At 35.8% G+C, this 27,912-nt stretch overlaps 1 protein-coding gene across 4 annotated transcripts in view; it reads left to right on the top strand.

Moving 5' to 3' along the window:
- The window catches only part of RAB28 (RAB28, member RAS oncogene family), a 61,721-nt gene extending 36,031 nt beyond the window's left edge, over positions 1-25,690 (top strand). The window contains exons 5-8 of one of the 4 annotated variants that reach the window (XR_004240226.1): positions 16,781-16,884; positions 19,705-19,782; positions 21,841-22,007; positions 25,015-25,084. Coding sequence is in view for 2 of the 4 variants with exons in the window: in XM_032109327.1 (XP_031965218.1) it covers positions 16,781-16,884; positions 19,705-19,782; positions 24,022-24,114 (275 nt within the window). In the remaining 2 variants the exon portion in view is untranslated. Of the gene's footprint in view, positions 1-16,780; positions 16,885-19,704; positions 19,783-21,840; positions 22,008-24,021; positions 24,120-25,014 lie in introns of those variants that run through there. The other 3 variants (XR_004240227.1, XM_032109327.1, XM_032109328.1) reach the window with 3 other exon arrangements.
- Positions 25,691-27,912: the final 2,222 nt, after the last annotated feature.

The raw sequence follows: 27,912 nt of genomic DNA, 5'->3' as shown, positions 1-27,912 counted from the left end.
TGTTCGTTGAAATTCCCAAGTTCCAAGACCAAGTGTAGAAGGATAATACTTCCCTTGTGCCGTATTTTGCAGGCATTATAGTCCTGCTCATGATTTAAGTATTTTGAGGTAATCATAGGATTTCTCTTTTTCAGTTGGGGTTACTAAATCTGATTAATCAGTTGGACAGAAACAGGCAGAGAATTTATCAGATGTAGACTATTCCTTGTTCAATCCACCTTCTGAAAGAGAAAAAAATAAAAAGTAATTCCCTCAAGAAAATTTTGTCTTTATTGATGTTGTGGTGGTGGGGCTAGAATATAAAATTCTCTGTGACCTAATAACCATGTAGACATATCTCTGGAATTTGTTTGAACAATTTTCTTTGATCCTCTCCTGGCTGGTCTCTTCCATAAGCGAGACATGGTCACTGCAAAGCCTTCCCAGATGTCTGGTGGTACTTGGAGCAGGTGTGACTTGTCCCACCAAGAGGTTACTTTGTGGTAGGGACACACTGAGTTCACTTAGCTCAAGCTTATTGTGTCAGTGCCTATCCAGAGCATGCATCTGGATGTGGATTTGTCTTCAGACGGTTTGGGAGCATGTCAGGTAGGTGGCTGTAGGCTTTGATTGTTTTGTGTGGCAGCAGAGATGCTATTGAAGTGTTCTCCAAGCTGCGATTTTTTCTTTTTTTTAATTGAGGTTGTTGGGGTTGTTGACTTTTAATCTTAGCAGATTACAGGCTGTCATAACTGGTGCCGTCACTGGTCTTGGTATTTGTTGCTTTGTTACACTTCCAGCTGCTGTGTTGGGGTTTCCACACTTGTGGAAACACCTTCAGTATCACTTTTGCTCCCAATGGTGTGGCCTGTGGTGTGCAGCCAAATGTTTCATGTTCAAAGGTTTGGTGTGGCTTTCATTTAACACATCTGTCTTTGCAATTTTTTTTTTCTTTTTGCAACTTTGCAAGTTGCCCTTGTTTCCTTTTCATAGGCAGCTGGTGAAGATGAGTTGGGTTGCAGTGTAAATTTGTTTAAAGTTACTTGGCCATTGTTCTCCTTATATGTCTGAGTATGTTGTGACTTCATATTATTAGAAAGCAAGAACCCAAAAAGCTTTCTTATCACTTCCAGTTTCTTGGATGTCCCATTTTTATGTTGTTTAGTTTGAATTCCCTACAAATTTCCTACTATCATTTCTGAAATGAAAAGAAGAAACAAGCAGGACAAGCAAAATGCCAAGTGAGTGATTTCCTTCTAACACAGTGTGTATCCCTGGTGCCAAACTGCAAAGCTCTGATAAGACTGGGATTAGAATTTTGAGTATGAATCTCAGAATGATCCTCAAGAATTGGGGAAGATTTAGATGATCCCATTTTACACAGGAAAGCAATTATGACAAGAGGAATGAAAAAGCTTTTATATGAGGAGTTACAAAATAGATTGAGTTCCTTTGCAGTCAGAAAAAAACAAACAGGTGTATAAAACCGTGAAGAAAGGGTAGAGAAAAATTATATGGCATCTTTTCAATACAAACCCGAGGAAATCTCATGCCTTTTTATTAAGCAGCAAGCTTAAAATAAACAGATTAAATTACTTTTTCACATTGTGAACAACTAAATTGTGGAAGTCCTATTCATTGATTGTAGAAGTCAGAAGTGCACATGGCTTCAGAAAGGAACTGCAGAAACTTGTGAAGGGCTGGCCCACCAGTGTCTATAAAACATTTCAGCTGTGTTCCTGGCAACCTGGAGCTGGAGTGTCAGGCTGAGGAACTCAGGCTGCCTCAAAGTGGGGTGTGTATGAAGGAGTGATCACTGTAGTTGTATTGTTATTTTCCTGCCTCAGTACCTGCTGCTGAATGCTCTTTAAGGGAAGTTGCTGGCATGGGCTATACCAGACATTCAACTACTGGATTAAATGAAAATCGTAAATTCACAATCTTGAGCTGTTACAACTCCTTCTCCCCAACTCCAAGCTCCAAAACCCCCTCTAGAACAGTGAACAAAACACCTCCAAACGTCCTTGCAATTTTGACTTCAGTGCCTTAGGTTGTGTAGCTGTATTTGTGTGTATTACTTTGTAGCAGGTTTGTTGGAACAGTGCAGGTGAGAGAATGTGTTCTGTACTCTGGTGGTTGCTCCACAGTCTCATTTATTTTTCAATACAATTGTCTTTGGATAAAGAAATTAAGAAGTCTGGGGGACGAGGAGAAGTACTGAGTATCTCAGTAGTCCCTGGTGATTAATTTTAGGCCCTCAAGGTATTTCTTCAAAGTATCTGCTCTTAACCAGTTCAGCTGTGTGAATCTCACAGACTCTTCTGAAAACCCTATTTCTTGCCTAGACTATGTTAAAGAAATTTGTGATACTGAAAAGCTCTAGAAATCTAGTGTGTTGTTTAATATATTTTTATTAATATGTTTTAAATGGAATTGATGTTGACATAAATTTGTCAAAGAGTAGTCAGTGATGGCCTAAACAAATGTTTAACCATTAACTAAAGTTTCTTTACTATCCTAATTCAGAAAACTTCACCCATGGCAGTTGTGCCTGCAGAAACTCTTAATGTATATTAGAAGAGGAGGAGTGTTCTAAGTCACAAAGAAATTAGATCATCATCAGGGCTGTGCTAAAATTTTAGTAGATGATGCCTTGGGGTTATTTACAAGGGACTTGTTAACTTCTTGATGCATATTCTCCCTTTCTTTTTCAAACCTAGCAAAGGAAGTGCTGCTGATCCTTGAGGACTCCAAATGATAAAAAGTAGAGTGAGTTTGTTTCACTGTTTGAGGATGTGACTGACCAAACAGTCTGGGAAAATATGCTTTCAGCAACTAAGTTCTGCTTAAAGTCAGATGTAGCTGATTTCTCTAATTTCAACAAAAATGGAATGAAACAGAAACTCTTAAAATCACCTTTGGTTTTAGGAAGTTTTAGAAAAAAAGTGTTAAAAAGTTTACAAAAAGAAGTTGCAGCTGAATCCTAACTTACTTGCTTAATATTTTCAAATCAAAATGAATACTGACAAAAACTTACGAGGGTGCATACATGTGTTGAAGTTTAGCTGTTCTCAGTGATGTATTTCTCACAACACAGCCTGGTCTGGTTTTGTGACTGACTTCACCCACTTTCTCTTTTGTCATCTGCAGTCATGGTAGCACTGCACGGTGTGAGTTCTATTCACTGATCCAGCCTCAAATGAACAGAACGAAGAGGAGTTCATTTTTCAATGAACATGTGGATTCCTTTTCTTTTGCAGTGGTACTATCACATGAGAACCTTTGGAAATGTTCAGCCAGTAGTCCAGGAAAAGCCATATCCATCTATTTGATTTGCAATTCCAGTAGCTTAAGCTGCTAAAGAAACTATCATTTTCGTAACTGATTTCCGGCCTGCCTCTTCTGCTGAACCATTACTTTCTTGATGAAAGTCTTTTTGGTGTGAGGTTGGTTTGGTTAATTTTTTTTTTCTGTTTGTGTGTGAGAGAGAAACAGAGGTAATTGCATTGCTTTGCATAGGCAGACAGCTGATTTGCTCTGAAAAGAGTATGGGTCCTGATTTGTAACAAACTGCGTAAAAGTACTTCTCTTATTCCCTTGGTTCCTTTATGCATGTTACCACTTTAAATCTTGGACAAGGTTGTTGATGATTTTTGTTTAGTCCCTTATGGCTAGCCTGATGACTTGGTTCCTTCTGCTCATCTGAGACTGGTTAATACAGTAAAGTTGCAATATTAGTATAATGCATCTTAGTGTGTCCACTATTTGATGTTTTAAATTTGTTTCGGAAAAAGCTTTTGTAGCTTTTCCTCAATATCTGAGTCAATAATAGCTTTCTGTTAATCTAATGAAGTTCTGTTCACATCATGATAGAAATTTATGTCAGTGAGAAATGAGCTGTATGCTCACTCTACTTGGAGGCAAGGACAGTGGGTTTTTTTGCCTGGATGACTAGATTGTGATAATGAAATATGTGAGTTGGCAAATGTGTAAGAGGTTTGTACAGCTCCACTTCTACTGTCTGCTCTGAAGTCATATTGTTAAGTATAAATAGTTTGAATTCAGTTCTTTGTAGTCTTTGAAATGCTGTGGTTCAGTTTAAGAATTAGCTGATAAATTTACTGTCATTGATCTGAATGTGCTTGGGTTTAATTTCTCCTTTTGTACTTAATTGAAGTATGTTATATTTATTTACTAGCCAGCCTTACTTTTCTTTTCTTATAAAAAGTCATTTAATATAAGGTTAAATTGCAGTATTAATTTTTTAACTGCCATTTGAAATCAGTTTGGCTTGGTAATAATTAGTTACAAAAGCTTCCAAATGGAAGAAAAACTGGGCTGCTGTTAACAGGATTTGATGCACATGGAACAGTTAAGCAGTAATAAATTGCCTAGTAACTGAATAATTTCACTCAGATATGTGCCAATCTTGTCTCTACATTGAAAAATTTTGGAAGAAGAACTGATATTAGAAATTGCTTAATGCTGGAGGTTTATTGTAGTAACAGTAATACTAACTTGGCCTGATCTTTGAACATTTAAGGCTTGCTTTTATATCCCAGTGAATGATTTCATGTTCATTTATAATTTTTGTTGTGGGCGAGTTCCCAGAGGGGTATGTAGGAGAAGCACTAAGCGTCTCCAACTCCTTATTACATCTGCTGGAAGCACAAAGGAATCAGGCATGGAAGGGCCCCGGAGTTGACCTGGGCTGGCTCTGGTAGGAGCTAGTAATTCAGAGTATTGGATAAAGCATCACCCTGGAGAGGGTAGCCAAACGTAGCTGTTGGCCTGAAGTCAACAGAAGCATACCTGTGGAAACTGTGTAGATGGATGCAGCAGTAGCCATCAAGAATGCTGGCATGGGTCCTCTGAGAAATTGTTATTTATTAGGTAAATGTTTTTTATAGGAATAAGTTTGGTATTAATAGTTCATTTCCATGGCTTCATGAAATATATTACTCTTAGATATGTTCTATGCATTATTTGGAAAAGACTGTTTTAGGAACGGTTAGGTAAGGATAAGGCTTTTTGCTTGATGTTTTAATATGTCCAGATTTACTATTTTTTGGAAGAAACTACTTGTACAACTGTATGTAGTCTGGAAGGGACTGTATAATGTTTGAATTATAGGCAGAACTGGAAATGGGTTCCAAGATTTTGTAGGGGTTTGGTGGGGAGAGGGCAGATGGAATTAGTTTTGATTTCTGTCTATAGCTACAGACTGCATAATATCTTAATAAGTAGATACCTGCCTTTAATATGAAAAGGTTAGCTTTTCATATGCAGCAATGAGACTGAATTTGTTAACCTGCCAGCCCTTTTCAATGCTGATAAGGAATTCAGCCCTTGCAAGCTCAAGGAGGCTGCAGGTCCACAATCAGTTGGCTTTGGGGTGAAGCATGTTTGCAGTTTGAATTTACCACTGCTGCTCCATGGAAATCGGATCTGAGACTTGATCTGGGTTAAACAGATCGGTCAAAAAGAAAAGGCTATTTTTAACGTGGATCAGCTCACTGAGCTTCGTAAGTTCACGCGAGTTGCATGGCCTCCAAAGTAGGTGAGGAGGGAGTAGTTACACTGTGGTGTGAAGGTGGGAATGAAGAGCCAGGAGTGGGACAGGTGAGATTTTGCAAACTTTGGTGCTGGCATCAGTAAGTCTTGAAACTTGTTGCAGTGGGGATCCACCCCAACAGAAACTGTGACCAGAAAGTCTTGCTTTGACTGCAGGAAGAGACAGATGTGAGTGACTGAAGGCAGGATGCAAGAAATGTTGTATGAGTTTTCATAAAGATCCCAAGACCTTGAGTTTATGAAGTTACAGTGAGCTTTATATTTTATGCCTGTCAATCCAGTAAATCGTGAATTTTAGAATGGTATCATTTAGTAGTCCCCTTAGTATTTAACTGGTGATGATTATACCTTGTCCTGGTATTGATAAATTCAGTGATGATGTAGTAGATACATGAAAATTAGAGAAAATATTTGAAAGAGATGAAGAAAAGCTGATCCACCCATGGCTTGTGGATATATTGGACTAGCACCATCTTCTGAATGTTTAGTACATTGCAACTTTATGTCTTCAATAATGTACTAAAGAACACTTAAAATAATACTCATTCAACTTGGAATTTCAGAAATTGCGTTACTGTATTTTTTTTTTTACACTCTGTTGACCTTATGGAATTGTTAAATTCAACCAAAACAAAGGATATCTCTAGCTGGATTAGTGGGAAAATAGGCTTTTTGTTTTTTACACGTCTTTCACCTCGGTCCTAAAACTTACCTTTAATGATAAAAGGAGGAAATTTATTTTTGAAAAAAGCTATTGAGCCCAGCAATTTGTCACTAGTAGCACAGGTAAATCAATTTAAGCATTTCTTTAAACTTCCAGTAATCCTGATAAAAATAGTTTCATGTTGAATCAGAGAAGAGTTTCTTTTTTTTCTGTCAGCAAGTCAGAAGCAAGCTATTGCTGTATAATTTATAATTTCATTAAACATACCCTTGTCTAATGCCAGTGTTTTAGTGTGCCTGTGGGGACTGGAATTAATCTTCAGGGTGCTGGGCACTGGCGATTATGGTTTGTGTGAACACAGCTTATTGTGCTATGCTATGCTTTCTCAGCATCATTCAGTAAACATTTTCAACTGTGTTCCTGTCCTATGCTGGTCACTGTGCATGCCCAGTGATTTTTATAATTGAATTAATATAGCAAGAAAAGTCCAGCTGGAGTGTGTTCTCCTGTCCTAGGCTTTTTCTCATTTCTCCTTGTCTCTAGGAAATAGCTACTCATAAAGATGTTTGAGACTAAATTAACACCTTTAACTTAACTTAACTTAAATTTCTCATTGGCACAAAGATTAGGAAGCCTGAACACAAGTGTAAAAGAAGATGAAAGATGATTTAGTGCACAAAGCAGTAAATTGATGGTTCAGTGAAAGTCCCTGTGATCTTAGCAAGGCATTAAATTGATCTTTTCATATGTGTTTCATTTTCCGTTTGTAAAAACAAGAATGGTATTTGCCTAATTTACTGGGAAGCAAATTAGTCAGCAAATGATCTATTACTAATTGCAAAGGGCTTGTAAATTGGCACTGGGGCCATGTAAGAATCTGACTGACTGGATAAAAAGCAACAGTGAACAAACTGTCTTCTCTCCAGGAGGAGCTTGTAACCTTAGGATATATTTTTCTGTGGAAAGTAAAAACTAATTAACCAAAGGTTGCAAATTAGAGAACATTAAAGTCTTGTGAGATGATACTTTTGAGAGAGTAGCATTAATTTGCTGAAGCCAGGTTGTTCATTCTCCATACCAGAATTCACAAAAGTGTTTCATGTTCTTTCATTCACAGCCCCACTTGGTTTGTTGCGCTTACCCTAAGGAGGTGTTTCTGTAGGTCTGTACGCTGCAATAAACAGAGATACGTGGTACATTCATCTGTACAGAGGTCTGTGCATGACATCTAAACTCTTTGTGCCTAGATTAATGCCTTCTGAGTTCACTGTCTGCTGCCTTGATAGATCTTCAGTGTACTTAGCCACTAGAGTTGCAGGGTGGGGAGAGGAAAATCAACAATGCCTTTCATCCACATCTCTTGCTTTCTGTGGTCTTATGATAACCTTTTTTAAAAAAAAAAAAAGGAGTAGTTCCAGTTATGTTTTAATCCTAAAATAATATTCAAGGTGACTCAAATTTGTATTAGTTTAATAATATAATCTTTTCTGAATACTTGTTTCCGAGAATGTCACCATTAGGGGTAGGGATAAGTGGTACAGGTACCTAACAGAAGGGATCAGATTCCAGCTGTCAGTGTAGTCTTAGTCTTTTCAGTCAAATGAGAAATGGTTGCAAGAATTTCTGCCAAGAATTTATTAAAAATGAAAATGGGAAATGTCTAGCTGAGAAAAAAATTATTCTTAGTTTCTCTTTAACTGTCTCTTCAAGCTGTATAAGCCAGTCATCTGTCATCCTAGTTTTGAAAAGGAACTTGGGTTTATTGATTTACCTTCGTAAGAAATTTTACTTTTGTATGAAAAGATGCCTGCTGTTGTATTTGCAAAACTTAACATCATTTTAAAAATGACCTGCCATCTACCAGACATTAAAAATGCTTGTTATTAAGCAAGAATCATGTCACACTGTGTCCTCTGCACTTGATGTGCTGAGATGGAGGCATTTGCTTCTGGCTGCTCTTCTTGTTTTCTGTTGAAACCTACTTTAAATCTTGCAAGTGTTAACCTCATTAACCTAAGATGCACAAGAACCACTGTGTTTTAGAGCTTTAGCAAAAATGCTGTAATTGTTTATTGTTTAACAGTATTTGAAAGTCTCATTCAATATGGGATATTTTTATAAAATACTTTCATAAATGCCAATCAGTGAACCTGTCATGGTAAACACATTCTTTTTATTATTTCCCATATTAGAACAAACTGTCAGCCTCATCAATTTGATTTTAATGTGTGAAATATTCTTATTCCAAGAAGCTCAGATTTTGTCTTTGTATGTCATTTTTTGGACAAGAAAGAGGATTCCACATAAGGTTTGTACAAATAAGTGGAGGCTTATATGAGAGGTGTGCATAAAACCAGGTAAACCTCATTCAAAGACATGATGTCTTTTTGTTTTTAAACAGAGGCCTAGGAATTTTCACCTTTCTTTTCCCATATTAGGCATACATTTTCATGTCTTGTATCTGTAGGAATTTGTCTTTTGGAAGGCGCTCAGATCATAGATTTGTCATTTAGAAAGCTATATTTTTCATTATTGTAATTGAGAAGCATATTTGCTGATATTTCTAATTTTTTTGGAGGAGGAAGTGTTACAGTGTTTTGTGTAAATTACAAGGGGTTTTAAGCTATCTTTTTTTTTTTTTTTTTCTTTCTGAAACCAGTAATTTCCTGTTGTATCTGGAAATGTTAAGTGTAGTTTTTTAAGTATTAAAGTGCAGCACCAGCTATTATTCTGCCTTAGCAAGTCTTTTAATACAACATTTGATTTGTTACTATGTCCTCATAGGAAAGCACCAGCAGTAGAGTGTACATGACAGTGAAAAAGTAAACACATGCTTGCAATCAAATTAATGTATTTCATCTGTCTTCAGTTAATAACAATCTGTCATGCTATCTATCTGAGAAGCGGCATAAACAGTTTATTTTGTGTTTGGAATAACTTCCTGGAGGTAGTTAATGTGACACATAGTTTGTCTGACATGAGTATAACCAGATCAACACTCTAGATGTTTTCTTGATAACCTAAAAAAATTACTGAGAAAATCTGTACTGGAACTATATTTATATTTCGTTTTGAGCTTCCTTAAATCAGAGTAGGGGCATGGTTTTCAGGACTTCCATGAAAGAGTTTTCTTTTCTTGGCAGTTATACAATTTTAGTGTGAGAAAAAGATTGAAAGTATTAACAGAAAATTAACTATGAAAACCTGCAGTTTGCACTCTTGACATTTGGGATTGAATATGCGAGAATGTGTGCTGTAGTAATTTAGAAGTACCAAATCAAAACAGATTTTCAAAAAGCTAGCTGATGCACACTCTGGTAGCGCTGCAGACCTGGTACAATTTATTGGCAAATTAATTTATTGTTATTTCTGTATAAATCTGGTTATATTGGATAATAATAACTGGATATTAGGTGTTTTTTTTTTTTATTTACACAGAAAGAACCTTTGTGTCTGGATAGAAAATGAAAGTGCAGTTGCTTGAAGTTCTAAGTAACCTATTGAAATACTCTTTAAAATCTAAGACATAATTAAATAGCTCCATCTTTTAATGGAAAAGCAGTAGGTTGCTGGTAAGCTGTGCAATAAAAAACTAGGGAAGGTTTTTTTTTTGGTTGCCCTTTTTTTTAATTTCACTTTTTTCTTGATGGTAGAATTAGGATTAAAAGCAGGTAATATTGCTTATGGCAGAAGAGGGCTTGAAAGGGGGTTCCTTCTGGCCAGAGCAGTGGGGTATGCTAAGCTATTCTCTGTTGACATGCTATGGAACAGAAGTCTGATAAACTGGGAAGTAAATAATGTTGCCTAGAATGTTGCTCGATGTTCAGCTTGATTTATGGTTTATTTTTTAGAATAGTGGATATTTGGTACCTCTTGGAAAAATCCCTCTTTTAATTCCCTTTTTCATACATGTTTGCTTATGCATGGAGGAAGCAGAACTGTCACGTTCTGGAATTAAACTGACTGTACTTTTTGAGCAGCATGTACTGCATGAAGATAATGCTGTTTAACAGTATTGTCCTCAGTCTACTATGTTTTCAGGTGCTCAAGCTAGCTTTGTTCTTAAGAAATCAGTCAGAAATTATACCAAAAATAGGATGAAAAAGACATTGTCATATACAGACCCCTTTTTTTATGACCCTGGAGTATTTTCAGAAGAGAAAATGTGTACATAATTTTAAGCACATGTAAATCAAATTAATAAATTATTAAAGCATTTTACTTGTCATGTCTGTGTGGGCTAATCGTGATAGCTCATTATTTAAACATTATGTAATTGTATACCTTGTGTGCACAGCTGCAAATACTTTGCAGAAAGATTTGTATTTCATTTTTCACAGCATACTATAAAAGAATATATTTTTGTGTGGTACCGTAGATTAATAAAGATGTTTACTCATAACTTTAAAACTACCCTAAATTATATTGAAATATGAAATAGCTATAATATGTAAGATAACTAAAAAACTAGAGAGTTGTAACTTCATTTATGTGTTACTACTAGTTTTAATGGAAAATACTGTTGTCAATTAAAAAGAAGTTCATTTTAAAGAGAACTGCCCCTTTGCAGTGGAATCCTTTGCAGTTTTTACAATTCAAGGTCTGGAAGCGGAAGATGGTCAGATTTGGGTGGAGAGGCATTCCTTTACTGAAACTCTGAACTATCTCTTTCATGTTTCTTTCCCTACACGTGGTTTAGAAAGTGGATAAGTTATCACTGGTATAATCACTGAAAACAGCTTACAGTTTGCAAACGTAATCTCACGATCCAGGAGAAAGGCCAACAAATTATTAAACAGTCGGACTTGTTTCACATGCATTATACTCAGTTGTCCATACTATCCTCAGCAAGTACTGTCACTAGTTTCTCAGCTGCTTGGAAGTAGCTGTACAAGTTACCTGCTTGTGTTTCTTCCAGAATTACCTGAAAGATTCATGCAAAATGGATGTTTTCCTACTTAAAAAACCCCTGTAGTTTTCCACGGAGCTCTTCTCCAGTGATGTTATGAAAGAAGAGACTGGCAGTCCTATCTCCTTTTCCTGTGGGAAAGGGAGATAAATAAAATGAGTAGCAGCCTTTACATTCTGCACAAATGATGTTCTGTTGTCTTTTTAGAGTATATGCAGTTACTTGCTTATATGGTTTTAAAACCAGGATATTTGTCATTCTTCTGACTGATGATATATATTTTAAAGTACTTCCTGGCTTTGTGTTTGTACCAACTGTATTGGGTAAACTGTTACATGTATTTTATTATTGCCTTAATTTTAAGACAATACAGTTCTGGGATTTGATATCACACTTTATTCCTCGCAGCAAACTCGGGTGAGCTAATTATATTGGTCCTAGCTCCTGGATTTCAGAGAAGCAGGTGAGTTAAAGTAGTGTTTAATGGTGTAGTGGAATGGAAATGACCGTCTGTGCATGGTGGTGCTGTGTGGCTCATTGCAGGCCATTTTTTAACTTATGGAATGATGCAAATATCTAAATAGTGGAAGAGAAACAATTTTGACATTAACTTATTTACCATTAGTGGTTTCAGAGTCTCAAGTCAAAAGCAGCAGAACTATTCAATCAAGATGGAATTGCTGTTGAATGTCTGGGTGTGGGTAGATGGTAAAGCACCCAGTTGTGTTTCATCTGGTACTTTTTAAGGTTTTTCTATTCCCTTGCTACAGTGCAATAAACTAAAATTTCAGTGACTTACTCTCAATTTCTCAAGTAAATTCATATAGAGTTTTGACTTTGAAGAACAATTTATGCTGTCTCAAGTGTTTCCTCACAACTTTTTAATCATAGGATAGATAGCTAGCCTTACAGGATTTAAAACTATGGTTTCCTTTTCCGTTTTGATTTAGCATTGTCCATGAGATTTTCACTGCAAGTAATTGATGTATAATAGCAATTTGAAGGGTACTTAGTGAAAATTCTTTTATAAATCACCTGAAGATGTAACCTAATCTAATCTCTCTGGTTATAACTTAAAATTACTATTTTGTCCTTCTCTTTTTTGAAATGTCACTTGCTCTCCACAGAGATGGCCATGGTGGTGTTTATGTCTTTTCCCTTACCTAAGTTCTGCAGTGTTGTTGTTCTTACCTGTTTTTTTCTTTTTTGCTGTGCTGGTTTTGGCTGGGAGAGAGTTGGTTTTCTTCCAAGAAGTCTTCAGGATAGCTTCAGGAATGCCTTAGAGGGAGTATCCTTGGGATTTCTGTGGGAGTTTGATACTTCTCTCCTAGATTCTGTTTTCTCTTTTCACCTTACTAGATCTCTGTTTAGTCTCACCTATAAATCAAAATGGAACTCCCTGGAATTCATGAGAAGCAAGCATACTTCTTAGTAAGTCTTACCTACTTTTGCTACAGCAGTTGATCTATGCTGGCTCAATCTTTGAGGGGAGATTTTCACTTGGATCTGTTTGCCTTGCTGAGGGTTATGTCTGAATTCCTGAAGTTTCTAATCTGTTTTTTTTGTGTTGGTGTCTTTATGGGATACTTGTACATACCGATGTATATCAACCTGTTAGTTATGGAACAGCAGTTTATCTTGCTATGTGTAATTGAAATGGTTCTTCATAGTAGACAATCTTAAAGATGAATGTTTAGTCTTATTTTAGAGAATCAACAAGATGGGCTCTTGAGAGGATAAGCAAGATGACAATAATTTTTGGAGACTATCTGGCAGCCATGTATTTTTTGTAGTTGTTGCTCGAGGCTTTTAGTGTGTATTTCAGGCATAAAAATGAGCAAAACCGCAAACAGCCTATATTGTGAATGCCTTTTCTTTGAAATGGACTTTGAATATACTTTGGAAGCTGATGAGCCTCCTTTTTCTGTCCTCATCAGGCTAGCCAGGGGAGCAATACTATGACCTATATCTCTCTTTCTTTCCCCCATTGCTCCTGATGTTCCTCTGCTTCTCCTGATACAAGTTTTCATATACTTATATTTAAGTGTTCAATTTAATGCAAGTATGGTCATTCCATTCTAGCCAAGGAATTAGCAATGTACTCTTTTGACATTTTAACTATTGCTTTGGTAATTTATACTTTTAACTGCCCTTTCTGCCTGTTGAACCCATTTTTAAGATGTATAGAATTTTTGAAATGATACATCAAAGAAATACCCTCATGGCCTTCTCCAAAGTTTACACATCTTGGGCTTGCTTTAGCTTTTCATGATCCAAAAACATACTTTAATGTAGATAGGAGAGTTTGTATTCAGGCCCTTGACCAAAAGTACTGGTTTGTAACATTTGTGTGCTGTAGAGAGTCACTGTTTGCAAATAGTTAAATTTCTTTCTACTTTTCTAACTTGTGTCCTATGTCCTTTTGTCTCCTTTATACATCCCACTGTGAATCTCTAGCCATCAGCTTATATTCTACTTGGTAAAAATGAAGCTATTAATTTTGCCCTGCTGTTACCCTCTCTCTCATTCCCTAAAGATGAGGAGGATGACTGTACCATCTGGCACGTAAACGTCACTTTGGGCCTTTCTCTAAATGTTTGTGTTTGATGTGTTGCCAAATTTTCGGATTCCTTCTTTGAGACCTTTGTTAGATATGGCATATCATAGCCATTGACACAGTTAAAATGTTCTCATTTTGTATCTTAATTTCAGTAATTCCTTTTTCTTGGCCATTGCTATGTTATCTAGTCGTTTAGAATATTCTTCAAGATCATTTTCCTGGTTTATAAAATCAAACTGTATTTATGTATCTTATTCACTTTCTTTCTATCCAAAACTTATTTGTCTTTGCCATTAAACTTTTCATGGCTTAAGTGCATTCTTGTATCATCCTTCATCCCAAGATACCTATTCCTGCTGTTAATTGGCTCATCGTATGAGTCCACATTGGCCAGCTGTTAGTTTTCTTTCTATAAAGTCCCTGCATTCCTTATAAACATCTTTTTTAGAAAATCCTTTTTCTCCTCCAAAGCTCTCCTTAAAGTCTTTTTGCTGTGATGTCTAAATAAAAGCTGGGCAAGACTTATCTCCCGGTGTGCTAAGAATTCTGCCTGTTGAGCTGACCAATGTCAGATGTTAAAGAAAAAGGACTGGAGGGTAACTATTCACTGTCTTTAGCTGATCTTCAGTAACTCTGTGATTATGCCCTTGGCCTGTGGGCAATGCAAAGGAATTGGACTTAGGATCATTGCCCTTCATTGAATTCAGACTGCAGTTTTGGGTAGTTAAATATTTATTAACACTTGAAACTCTTTTCTTGTACTAAAACCATGCCCTTTTTCACCAAGAGCTAATGTAACATGAATTAACCTGGCATTTTCTGTGGGCTTTGAATGTGTACATGGACAGTCACCTGGCAGTTCCCTGGCATGACAGTGACTGTACGGTTCAGAGCAGACAGCCTGACATTCAGGAGGTGGAAAGTGACTTGTGACCAGGGAAAAGGGCTGAGAAGTACACAAAGTTTGAAAACATAATTACACCTTGATTTTTTACTTTCAGTCTGTTTGTTTCTATGATCTCATGTGCTTTAATTTCTCCTCTGTAGTAAAGTATGTACTCCACTAACTGTGTGTTATTATTGATGTTTCTTCATAGAAAATAAGAGGCATTTGAGGATATGGTTTCCAATATGTCAGTGGCATTTTCTTCCTGGAAATTAATCAATTTTAGCCTGTTATTTTCTTTGTACACTCTCTATTCTTTCCTTCCTGGGAAAGAGAGTTTGAGAGAGATTGTAACTAGTGAATGTGCCTTTATGTATTTATGTAAACATGTCATGGTATTTTAAAGGAATATAGTGTACATACTGTCTATCTATTTATCTATTTGTATCATAACTGTGTGTAGGTTTTTGGAGTTCAGGTACAGTCAGAGAAATACGAGTGAAATCTGGAGGTGGGGTTAAAGTTCCTGTAAAAGGTCATGAAATGAAAATAAAAAAAAAATGTTTTTATTTTTCCCCAAAGAGTAATCTCACTGTTCTGTTTTCCAAGCTGCACTTAAAGCTAATATGTGAAGCATAAAAATAATAGTTAATAATGAAATGTTTTAGGCAGTATGCTGTATTTTATTCTTAAAGACATTTCAAAAGAGTCTATCTTTTATCTTGGCATTTTTCAGAGAAAAAAATTAAATGCATGAGTTTTTAGCAAAATTTTTATTGACTTCAGGCTTTATTTTATTAAATGTATTTGTTATTCCATTTTTTAATGAAACTTTATTATATAGTGGACATTTAGTATTATGGGAAATCTGTGCTAGAAACGTTAGTGTTAATAGCTTAGTATTTTAGTCCTTCACAAATTAATGCTTGTGGTAACTGGATGATTTTAGGCCTGTTCTTACAAACAAGGCCTTACTGATGTGCAAGGAACAGTAATATGTGTCAAAACCTCCACATTAACCAAGGTAAGCAGTATAAATGGGGTGTAGGAATCCCCTGTTAGACTAAAAATCTCCAAGAGAAAATCTCCAGAGCCTACAAATTAAAGACCTCCAATATCATTTAAAAATAAAGCCTTTTATGTAGTAGTAGAGCATTTTTTCAGCTGATAATCAAATGACACTATTATGCAGGCTTACTAGATTTGCAAATTTACAAGTTTTTACAAGTCAGTTGGGTCCCTTCCTCAGGAAATCAGTTGAAGTTTTTTTTCCTGTATTGACTCAAAGAGCCTGGTTGTCCTTAAATCCTTCTGAATATATTTGCCTTATAATTTGACTGCATTGAGTCAACACCCTTATAGGAACCGTAATGCAATAAAAAAAAGAGAAACTGTTCAATATAGTTTCCAATTACCTTAGGATCAAATTGGAGAGACTGGAATGTACACAATAAAACCTGCACAAGACTTGAGTTCTGTGAGATTTTGGAAGCAACCACTGCTTTGCAACATAAAATACCATTTGAAAGCTTTACTCTGCTTCCAGTGGTTGTAAAGTGATAAAAATGAAAATATGTGTGTGTCTTGAAATGTGCATTTTTCTTTTAAAAATTTTCTGAACCACACCTTTGTGGAATTGAAAGCCTCATATGTAAGTAACTAAGCATCACTGCTCTTACTCGGTTTTTTATTATAGTGAATGTTTTTGCTTTGCCATGTTCTGCAGTAAAATTCTTTATAACTTATTTACATTTTTACTTAAGAAAAATATGTGAATTTAGATGTGCTTGGTGAATTTATTTTGTAAAAGTCTTCAGGTTACACTGGAATCCCCAATATGCATCTTGCTTGCAAACAGAATATGGAATATTAGTTCTGTCTTGTTTTTGTATGTAGCTAGCAGTAGAGTTATTACAAACTCTATTTGAGTGTATCCAGAAATAAATTTGTGCTTTGAGATACGAATTTGTTGCATGGGACCATAAAATTTTAATTGTGGTTTCATTTTAGTTTTGCAAATAAAATTAGTCTGAGGTAATTCATTGCTTTTATTTTAGCAAATGATTATAGAGAGCAAGAAACTTGCATTTGTATACCGCTATAAAGGAAAGTATTACATCTGATGTGTTTTCGATGAATAATTTCTAAGCTGGGTAAAAAAAATGGGCTCTAGTGTAATAATTTTTCATTTCTTCAACTTATTTTTAGTTGACTTGGAGCACATGCGCACAGTGAAAGCTGACAAGCACCAGCGATTTTGTCAGGAAAACAATTTCAGTAGCCATTTTGTGTCAGCCAAGACAGGAGATTCTGTAAGTAAGAAAAAAACCAAACTTGTAGATGTCTGTTTTTTTTTTCAAGATGCAGCAGTTTTGTTATACTTCACATAACAAACCATTGAGAACTCGGAGTGCTGCAGGCCCCTTTTTTGCCTCCCTTAGTTGCATGAAAAGTAGATCTTTGTATGAGTGCATATTATTGTTATTAAATTACAGTGGTTTCTCATCTGATTTTCAGTTTGAGGTACAGATTTTAATGGAAATGGTGTGGCTTATACATCAGCATGAGAACTGAGACCAGCTAAATCTCTGTTTGCTGTCAGCCTGTAGTTAAATATTTATTTCTTCATTCCAGGTGGAGTCCCATCTATAGACCATCAATATAGAAATTTCCAACAATTGGTAAATAATGTGACAAGACCCTGTTGCAATAAAAGTTTTTAATATGAGTCCTGAGCCATGAGAGACATTGCCTCTGCAGGTCCATTGAAATTTGAACATTCTGGCATTTGTAGCAGATGCTTTGCAGAGTGCATTTTTGAACAGTCTTTTGACTCTGAGCTAACTGGGTTATTTGTTTTAGTTGGAAGTGTATGAAAGAAAAGGTTCTTTTTAGTTGACACTACCAGTCAAATTAAATCATATTGTATTGTTTTGCTGGATTTCTGTCACATGCCTAATGAGTTTGTCATTGCCATAAAAGTCTTGTATCTGTCTCCTTAATATTATTGTTGACATGAAAGTTTATTTTTATGTTATTGAACAGCAAGACCTTGTTCAAGTACAGGGAAGTATAGTCCACAAAAGGAATCACTTGTTAAGGTCTTTGATTAAAATTGTGCAGTGAACTGCCTAATTTTGTAAGGTAATAGTTTTTTTCTGTAAAATCTAACAATACTGCTGTTACAAATGCGGTGAGTCCTGATTCTCTTTATAGTTTGTGTTAAATCCCTGGCATATTTTTTTGTTTAAAGTGTGAAAATACAGGCTTTTTATGTTAGAAACAGAAGAAAAAAATCATAATACTGCAGTTAATAAAATGTGCATCTGATAAAATGTATTCTTTTCTCAAGGAGACCACCAAAATCAGTTCATTTCATAATTGATACATTTATCATTGCTAATTATGACAGAATCTTTATTGCAGCTTTTAAATTAAGTCATTAATTACATCAGCGTTCCACTATATATACTGATTTTACTTTTCATAGCTAACTGTTTAAAAACAAAATTAAATCTGAACATACCTAGAAAACATTAACCGGAAATCTTTGCCTAAATATCTACTAAAAAAAGAAGTACTTTCAGTAGTTCATTTTGAATTTCAGTATAAATTTGAATTAGCCCTTTCACTGTTGCTGCACACTCATCTTTCAAAATCTTCATGTACTTTGGTAGTTGTGCAGGAAAGATGGAGTGTTTATCCTAGACAGTGATTTAAGAAGAGGGCATCCGTTGCAACTGTGAATATAGACTACAGGATTCTTACTCAGTTAAATGATTTGTTTTGTTTACATCAGATCTTTTCAACAGACTTGTTTGCAGAAGATGATTTTGTGTACATAGAAAATTCTGAAAGTCTCCTCGGGAGAAAAATTTTCATGGAAGATTTTTATAACTAACTGTGTTACTGTCCATCAGATCACATAACTGAAGCATTGCACTTGTGCTTGATGTTTTTTGCACAGAGTGTCCTCAGGGCAGGTGATGTAGCTCAGAGCACCTGAGAGCTTGGTGTAGGTTAAACTAGGTTTCTGGGCCTCAGAATCTCTGTTGAGTAAGTCCTTTCTTGTTGTGTAGATGTTGGTAGAACAGACCAGTACTAGACCAAGGAATTGAGAGAAAGAGCAATTGTTTTGGAAACTACCGCACTTTGTTGGTTGAGCCACTAATTTATTTCTGCTTTCCATCTCAGGTGGAAGAAGAGATTGTGTAAATAGTATTTTTCTGAATTTTCACTGAAAATGACTGAGAGCATGTACATAGATCTTGTTTTTTGGGGGTGGCAGCTACATGATGAAAACCAATGTTTGTTAGTAATTTAGACTGTGAGTGAACTCAGACAAACCGCCCTGCAGATAAAATACAACATGTAGCCTGGCAATACAGTGTTCAGCAGCAGTGCACACTTAAATCTGCTCCTCTTGAACATCTGTCATGTTCTTTAATCACATTTAAAATGCAGTTTTACCTAAACAGTAAGGTAAGTGGATTGTCTTGAGATAAATTAAAGGAATTATTTAAGACAGCACTGCCACCCAGTATTATGTGTAAAACCATGTCCGAAGTCTAACTGCCAGGCTGCTGCTGCAGGCTGTACAACATCTTGCTTGTTCCTAGATACTTCTATTCAGGATATGTTTTGTAAGATTCTTCAGAACTCTTTCATATTGCTATTTTTTGAACATGTGTAGCAGAGATTTTGGTGATGTCGATGCACAGTTCTGTTGTTCTCAGTTTTGGAAACCTACATCTCTTACTTCACAATACACTGATAATATATTTTTGTGCTAAACATTAGTGAATACCCATATTTATATTTTATAGCACCAAGAGTAGTATTTGAGAGGTGCGTTGTGTAAAAGCTTGTTTAAACTTAGGTCTCTGGAGGCAGAGTAGAAGTGTTGCTTAACAATCCAGCATACTGTTCATTCCTTGTACCATTGTTGAGTTATTTTCCCAAAATTTTAAACAAAATTGAAAGTACCAGATGAGGTTATTTTAAGATCTGTTTTGCACAGGTCATAATCTTGTATATCATTGTTTACAGTTCAAGAATGGTTTGATATATTTGAAAGAACCTCAAGGACGTCTGTTTTTAATCATTTAAATGCAATTTTTTTTTTTCCATAGGTCTTCCTATGTTTTCAGAGAATTGCTGCTGACATACTCGGCATCAAATTAAACAAAGCAGAATTGGAACAATCACAGGTGATTTTCCACAAATACATGGGTGTTTTTAGTATTTTATTTAGTATTAAAAGTTATCTTGTTGCAGATTTATAATTTTTCTTTAAATCAATGTTCATTTATTTTTCTGAAGATAATTATTTAATTTCACAACAGCTTTTTAAAAATATAATAATTTCTTATTTATCCATCATGATCAACTCTCTGAAACAAGAAAAAACATGTTCAAAAATGAAGAAAAACTTTAGTTCTAAGGATGTTTGTTTAAAAATAGCGCTTAAAATGAGTTTAAAAATTAAATATGTATGCATATACAGGTAGCAAGGAAGATATTAATGATAATATATGCATGGGTTTAAACTGAAAAATTTTTCTACAACCCAGTTTTCAGAAACCTCAGAAAAAGAAGATTATACTACTGAGGCAACCCTGTGTAATGACATTTGAGATTACAATTATTTAAATTTACTTAGTGAACCCAAATGTTGCTATTCTAGAGGTGTAATATCCTGGAACTGCTTTTCCCTACCAGTGTTGAACAAGTACCCCAAAATAAGTCAATGAGTTTATTTAAAATAAATGGTAAAACATTTCTTATGTACAGCTTGGTCTCCTGCTTTTTGAAATATACAATAAATATGTAATTTCTGAAAGTGCTTTGCCACAGCAGTGTTTGCAATCTGTGTTGAAGTGGTTAACTAGAAAACTGTATTGCAAACAGTAAAACTGTAAAATATACTTACAGAGCATACTTAACAAGCAGAGTAGTTTCAAAAAGCTGTAATTTACAGGCAGAGAAATACTAAGTGTGTCTTTTCAATGTTCTTTTACTACTAAGGTACCATCCATCTATTACTCTGAGCTTTGTGATTATTTGCATATAAATAATTGAGCACATAGAGTTCTTGAATTTTCCTTTGGTTGTTTAGCTAGCACTGGAATATCAGTCCTAGACCTCTCTATGCTGTGAGTGGTGTTCCATACCTCAGGTGTAAGACTGTAGAAAGGTGTGCAAATACCTTAAATTTAAAAGAGACTGATAATAGGTTTATATGGGAAATTGTATCATTCTAAGGAGAGTGTCTGTTTTTAGGTTGTTACTTTAGAGTAGGAACCTCCACATAGCCCCAACTCAAGAATACATAACTTTCTGTGTCTAAATAATATCAGGTTTAAGTAGGCTTCCTTAAAATTTTTAGGCATTGAGTACTCTAGCTATTGGGCTATAAAATTAGATTGGTGGATAGATGGATGCTGGATAAATGCTATAAATAATCCAGTAAAAACAATAATGTGACTCATCCCTAAAGTATACAAGTGTTGACTTGGATTTAATCTTTAAATAAGGAGTAAAAGCCACTGTAGTTTTTACAAATATGCACTACTTACACACTGCATGATATATTTGAGTTTTCCATATTTTGTGTAATGTGAGATTTCCTCATTTTGAAAACAGCGAAGGTTGTTGCTTGAATCTGTTTGTCAGAGAACATCAGATATGTTCATTCCATCTAGCTGGTAACAAAGTATAAGATTAAATACTGAACTTGTGTAAGATGCCAACAGTCAAATGCTATACGTGTGTTTTTTTTATTGTCTAGTATTGAGAATATGCTTTAAAATTATTTCTAGCACTCGATTTTATGCCTGAAGATCTTATCTTTTGTGTTTAGAGTCAGTTATAATTGTCACAGTCTAGGAAGATCTTAGCAGTGACTCATAGGTGGATAGAAATAAGTAATAGGAATCCCAAACACATTATTTTAACTTGTGTGAATTTGTGGCGTTTGGCTCATGACTTTTAAACTTTGATGACTGGCAGAACTGCAGAAGCTCTTGTGGAAAGTATTTGAGGTTCTCAGCTGCCTTCAAATTAGCAGCACAACTTCTGTTAATTAACTGCAAGAACAAGCCTTAGAAATTGAATTATATTTACTCTGCATTGTTTTAGAAAACAGCTGCAGCAGTTTAAGATATTAATGCAGCCCAAGCTATTTGCTACTGCCCTTTTGTTGGAATGTGTTGCTCTCGCGTCAGAATCAGAAAATGGAAGGTGATCATGTGCTTTGGCCACATCAGGGTGAAGTTGAGCAGCTTAATTTAAACTGCTGCTGAAAGTTGTTTTAAAGAGAAGCTGCCAGACTTTGTGCTGAAGTGGATGAGGTGCAAGTACACGTTACATTCCACCAGCTCTCCTTTGGCAGCAGTGATCTCCAGCAGAGGAATAGGACAGACATTTGGGGGTGGTAAGTTTTTAAACTATCTCAGCTAGAGCGACTAAACCTTGTCTGTTCACACGCTGAGATGACTGTTAATCAAACCTTTATTTGGACAAAACTGTGGTGAAACAAAGAACTAGATTACTCTTCATGCGTGACTGGAAAGTAGAGCATGTTTTTTGAAATGGAACAGTTCCAAAATCAAAAAATTGCCGATTCTGACTTAATTTTAGTCCTCAAAATACTCTCCCTTTTAAATTGCAAGGGTCTGATGAAATTTGAGGAAATAGCTCCTTTACTAATCAAATGTTTTTCTTTCTGTATTTTTTACTTTCAACCGTAGTGTAAAAACTGCATGGGGTACAGCTTTGTTCCTTGGCACTGGCAAGAGCTAGCATTTTTGTAAGTGATGTGTAGTTTTGTCTCTAACTAAACGCCAGTTCAGCAGACCAGTGTGTGTGCGCCAGCTTTGTACAATAAAATGTTTGGCAGATAAGTCAGATCTTGAATACAGAACACCTGGACCAAGAAAGGTTATTTCTCATTATTGACAGTGACTTGAACCATGGCAATGATAACACTTGACATAGAATCTGATGCAGAGGCCCAAGTTTTTAATTACCATGAACTTAATAAAAGAAATGTTGCAATGATATTTTTTTACTCCTATTTGGATGAAATTCCATTAGAAAATGGAAGTAATTTATGATCGTCAGTTTTTTGCTACAGTGTACCTAAGCATAGGTCACTAACCTGCCTGTGTTTACAGGATGGGATTTAGACCAATGTTTGAGAAACAATTAATTGCTTACTGATTGCAAGACTTTTTTTTTTTTTTTTTGTCCCTTAGCTCTAGTCAAAAGATTGGTATGAAGAAACTAGGTCCTGTGAGGTCAGATAACGCTGTTCAATGCTAAAACTCCTACTACTGCCCTACATGGAATTTGGCAACCTTTCTCTTGATAACATCAGGCCAGGAGTCCAGTGAATCATGAGTGTTGTCCACTAGATAAGATAATATGAATGTGATCCATTAAACTCAAGAAGAGTACTTCAGCAGCTAATAAATCCAGGTCCTTTACCAGCCTATTCAATTATCGTTGCTTGCTTGACATACAGGTTTTATTTACAGAGGTAATCTTTTAACATATTCTGTTTATATATTCCTAATCCAGTTTATATATTGTTTCCTTTAAAATGATAGAATTTAATTCTTTATTAATTCTTTTTAACCTTGAAAATGTATTGTAGGAAAGTTGAAGTATTTAAGAAAAAAATATTAAACTGGTTTAGGGTATCTTTCATAGCAGACTTACCTCCTCTGCTGCTTCTTTGCTGAAATTGTTCCATGAGTTTTACTTCCTTTGCATGAACCTTCTATCAACCTTTTATTAATAATGAGAACCCTGTATCCCTTACCTATATTAATAATGAGAAAACTTTTTAACAGTCTTGTTTGTTTGTCTTTAGGGGAAAAATGAGAACCTTTTATTTTTAAATGAAGCAAAGAAAAATCAAAACTTGCAGCATTTTGATGTGAGGTTGTTAATTTGGTCACTGCTTTTGGATTATATATTTAGGTATAGTGTGATAGTTATGTAATGGGAAAGATGCATGCGTACAGCTAATGCATTTGTTACAGGCTGATAATGTAGTATTTAATATTTAAGTATCTTTGACTTAAAGGAGGAATAGGCCATTGTCATCTTTTCTTCCACTGAATTCCCTGCCTTTTTATTCTGTCCCTTCTCTAGCTTTAATACACTTTTGCTGATTGCATGTATGAGCCTTTCACTTTGGTGCTTTGAAAGGGCATGTCCTGGAAGAAGCTCGAGAAGCAGCCCTGGTGCTGCTTTCAGCCAGACGTGTTGCTCTTGTATCAGCCTAAGGCCTGAAAATGCACTTTCATTTTGCTTCTGCATAATCTTGTGTTATCCATTCATTCTTTTCAACTGATTAATCTCTCCATTGTTTTCCTTCTCTTTTCTTTTTACATTCTTCTCCTTGCCCTCTATCCATCATGTTGATACATGGTTAACAGCATGTTGTCAGGGCAGAACTAGTGAAATATCCTGAAGAAGATAACCAGCATCACACTTCCAACTGCCAGAGCAAAGTCTGCTCAATGCAGTAGTTCAGGTATTGATGGAAAACTCGGTTTGTTTCTTTTTTATAAGCTGCGTTGCTTTTACATGAAGTAACAACTGTTAAAGTAAGTTCTATTGAAAGATTGTGTTTTGTATATGTAAGCACTTGCAATACTCAACATGTTATTTTGGAACTCTGTGTACAATTAATTATATAGTGTTTCTAATAATCAGATAGTTGGTAGAAACTTTGAAATGCTTCATGTATTCAGTGCTGTACATTCAAAATATTACAAAGCTGTCTCAGATGGAAATGGATGCAAAATTGTACATTTTCGTCTCCTCATGTAGGAGAGAACATCAGTCTTATCAAATGTTTTGTAAATAGAACGGGTAATATCTGTTAGATCTGTATTGGAGAATAAATATAGTATGCTTTTTATGTTAATGTAATCTTTAGCCAGTATGCCTATCAAAGCTTTTTAAAAATATGGCTGTATTTAAAATTTGCTTTGAATTCTGTCCATGTTTTCTGATGAAATGCTTGTAGTAAAGACAAAAAGGCAAACTTAGGTACAATTTCCAGTTACAATTTAGGCAGCTATTCTTAAAGAATGAATGGCACAACTTTTGCAAATAAATTTTGCTTTATTACTCTCATACAGAACAATTTTCATGGAAGTAGAACTGTGTTCACTGCTTTAGCAAGAAAGTCTTATTCCTTTTGTAGTGTTGTGAAAACTACCAAGGCACTTGTTTCTCCTTAGTATGAATAAACTGAAAATTACAATCAGAATTAGCGCCTGATAAAGCTTCCTGTAAGGTAGTGGAAAAAAACCTGGCTTGTTTGTTGTCTTTCCCTTCATATTTCAGTAAAAATCTGTTGAATGCTTTGCCAGCATGAAGGTTGTATTTTTTGATTGTTACTGTGTTTTCTTTTATGACAGAGGGTGGTGAAGGCAGATATTGTCAACTACAGTCAGGAGCCTGTGACAAGAAGCGTTAATCCTCCCAGAAGCTCAATGTGTGCGGTTCAATGACCACGCTGCTCTTCTCTGGTTTGATACCTGTGCAGTCCTCCTGCCTTGACACAGGCTCGGGGATTACCAGGAACTTTAACAGGGACCACCGCAACAATGCAATTAGAGGTTTCGGAAACATGTTGCACCCTTGTCCATTAAGAAGCAGCAGGCAGTTGTCTGACTGGCTGAAATTCAAATATGTGTGAGACCACACATTTGAAAAATTAAGGTCTATATTCTTTTAAATTATATTTAAATAAAACTGTATAACTGTGTTTATGTTTTCTCCTGTCTATTTGACTGATACCAGAACAAAAATGGATGAGGAAGCCCTGCATTCAAAATGCTTTTAAAGACATCATCATGGAAGTGTATTTTGCCAAAGCATTTTAAATTTTTTTTTCTCCAGTTATTTGAACTAACACTCAGAAAAATGTTACTTGGAAAAGCTGTTGCTGGAATAATTTTAAACATATAATATATTTTATCTAGGGATAATTTTGAAAGTGTTCCATTAATATATATAGTTAGCACAAAATGTATAAATTGTATCCAGTGAGAAACAGTGCTTGAAATAAAGCTGTTATTATAAAATACCTTTTCTGATGTCTCAAGTTGTCTCCATGGATGCTCTGAAAAATGCTAGTGGTTTTGTGTATTTTTATTACCACATCAGCATTACTTCTTGCAGTAAAAGATAGGCTTATATATCTTTATGAATATGGATGAATCTCAGTCAGCAGTTTGGTCTGTAAATGATGAGTGATATATTCAACATGCATTAGAAACTGTTGATAGATCAATTTGCATCAGTCACTTTAAATAACTAACAGAATGACTTTTGGCCTGGTACTCTTCTTTCTAGTTGAGAGTAAATGACAAAAATCAGTCTGCTCTGTGAACTTCACACTTCTTCCCTGTTCCTTTTCTAGCTGTGCACACAGTTCTCTGCTGGCACATTTGAAACAGAAAGGTAAGGAGAGAAAAAAAATTAAGCTGTCTCAATTCCAAACTAGAAATCTTTTCATGTTTAAACTCCAGAATGTGCTTTCTTATCACCATGAGGAAGCATTTGGAGATTCAGAAAGTAATGAGGCTCTGAGGGAAGCTTGTATATCACAAGTGAAAATCATGAGGTTCTTCAAGTGAATGTTACTATTAAACTGTTCAAGCAAGTGCTTACTAGTTGGAGCAATTAAACAATTAGTAATTTAATAAAGTAGCTAAACTATTTTAACTATATTAAAAAAAGATTGCAGATGGCAAAAAGTCCTATTTGTTAGCTTAACACATATAATTCTGTGATATGACTTAGTGTGTAATGTTTAGCATTCAGGTATGGGAAATTCTAAGAAAGAAGCCTAGATATTGAGAAGATTATTCTACACTAACATAGGTGTGATTCGCAGTAAATTACTTATTCTAGAGTTACAGTCTGTATTCTTGCTCCTTCCCATGGAGTTTGTGTCCCGCTTGCTTTAGTGTATAGTTAAGTGCAGCTGTAAGGGGAACTCTCTTCCACTAGCACCAGATGAGAACTTCTCTTTGAAGAGTTTTTCTAAAGTAGTTACTCAGTTCACAAGTTTATGGCCTCCAAGGCAGGTGGGAAGTTTTTTTAAACCCTTAGATTTCTTGGTGTGTTTGCGGCCTGAACTCTGATGGTATGTTCAAATATTAACAAGAACTTCCCCCTCTGAGGAGCTGAGCACAATGATATGCAGAGCCCATTGCTACCTTGAATAATAAAAAATTTTTGCTTTTACATTTTGGGTATCCTATAGTATGAAAGATGTTATATGTGTCCCAGTCCGAGCTGTTTTACAGATGGATTTTGTGTGTTGGTCTCATCACAATTTTTATTCTTGGTGCCTATTTTCCTAGCTGTCTTTGACTTGTACATCCTTTTGTATTGTATTCCTATTGATCTTTCACCAACTGCTGTGTTAAAGGCCTACCTCCTCTGAAGATATTGTTGTTTATGTTTCCAAGCTGCCCTCATTCTTCCTAATGTACGTCTGTATTATTTACGCTAACTGGGAATCTCCTCTCTTCTGTGCCCTCAGCCCCTCCTTTTGCTGCCCCTCTTAACCTCCTCAGCTTTTTGTATTGTATACTGACTTCCACTCTCTCTGCTTTTCCCTACCCTTCCTGCCCCATTGAGATCCATTACCTGTCCACCTTTTAATCTTTACAAATGAGCTTTGCTCTTTTTGCTCAGCCTTGGGGACCCCACCTTGAGCCTTCTGATTCCAGCTGCAGTCTAAATCCTTGGCTGTGGTAGCTGCCTTTGAAGTGCTGCAGCAGCTGTGATTGAAGATTGAGCAGTGCTGTTGCTGGTGCTATGGCACAAGTTCCTCAGGCAGAGCAGAAAGGTCAGAGATGATTCTGGGGGATTAAGCAGCATGGAGAGAGGGAGTAGACAGTGTTCTGCAGGGAAGGCAAGGTGACTGGATGGATAGACACAAATCTAGTTAGAGAGGTGTGTAAGGGAAGGCAAGCGAGCCACTGCTTTGGGTCCGGTTGCCTTCTGTAAGTAACATCCTACCACTACTGATTCACGTGATTCATGTATAGTAGAGTTGAATTGTGCCATATTAATGCACTTAAAATTTTTTCCAAGGTGAGAACTCGTTGAAGGCAATTCAGCAAACAGTAATGAAGTAAAAAATGCAGTGCTCTCCAAAAGTGAGGCGACATATGCTTAATGTCCACTGACATAGGGAGTGGGCTGGGACAAGTGAAGCATGTTTTTTCCTGAAGCTGAGGCCCGATGAAGGGAAGAAACATGTTCAGGCCCTGATCTTACACAGATGCACACTGGTG

Source organism: Corvus moneduloides, chromosome 5 (assembly GCF_009650955.1).
Source record: "Corvus moneduloides isolate bCorMon1 chromosome 5, bCorMon1.pri, whole genome shotgun sequence".
Taxonomy (NCBI): Eukaryota; Metazoa; Chordata; class Aves; order Passeriformes; family Corvidae; genus Corvus; species Corvus moneduloides.
Note: the sequence above shows the minus strand (reverse complement) of the source record. Positions and strands in the feature narration are given on the sequence as shown.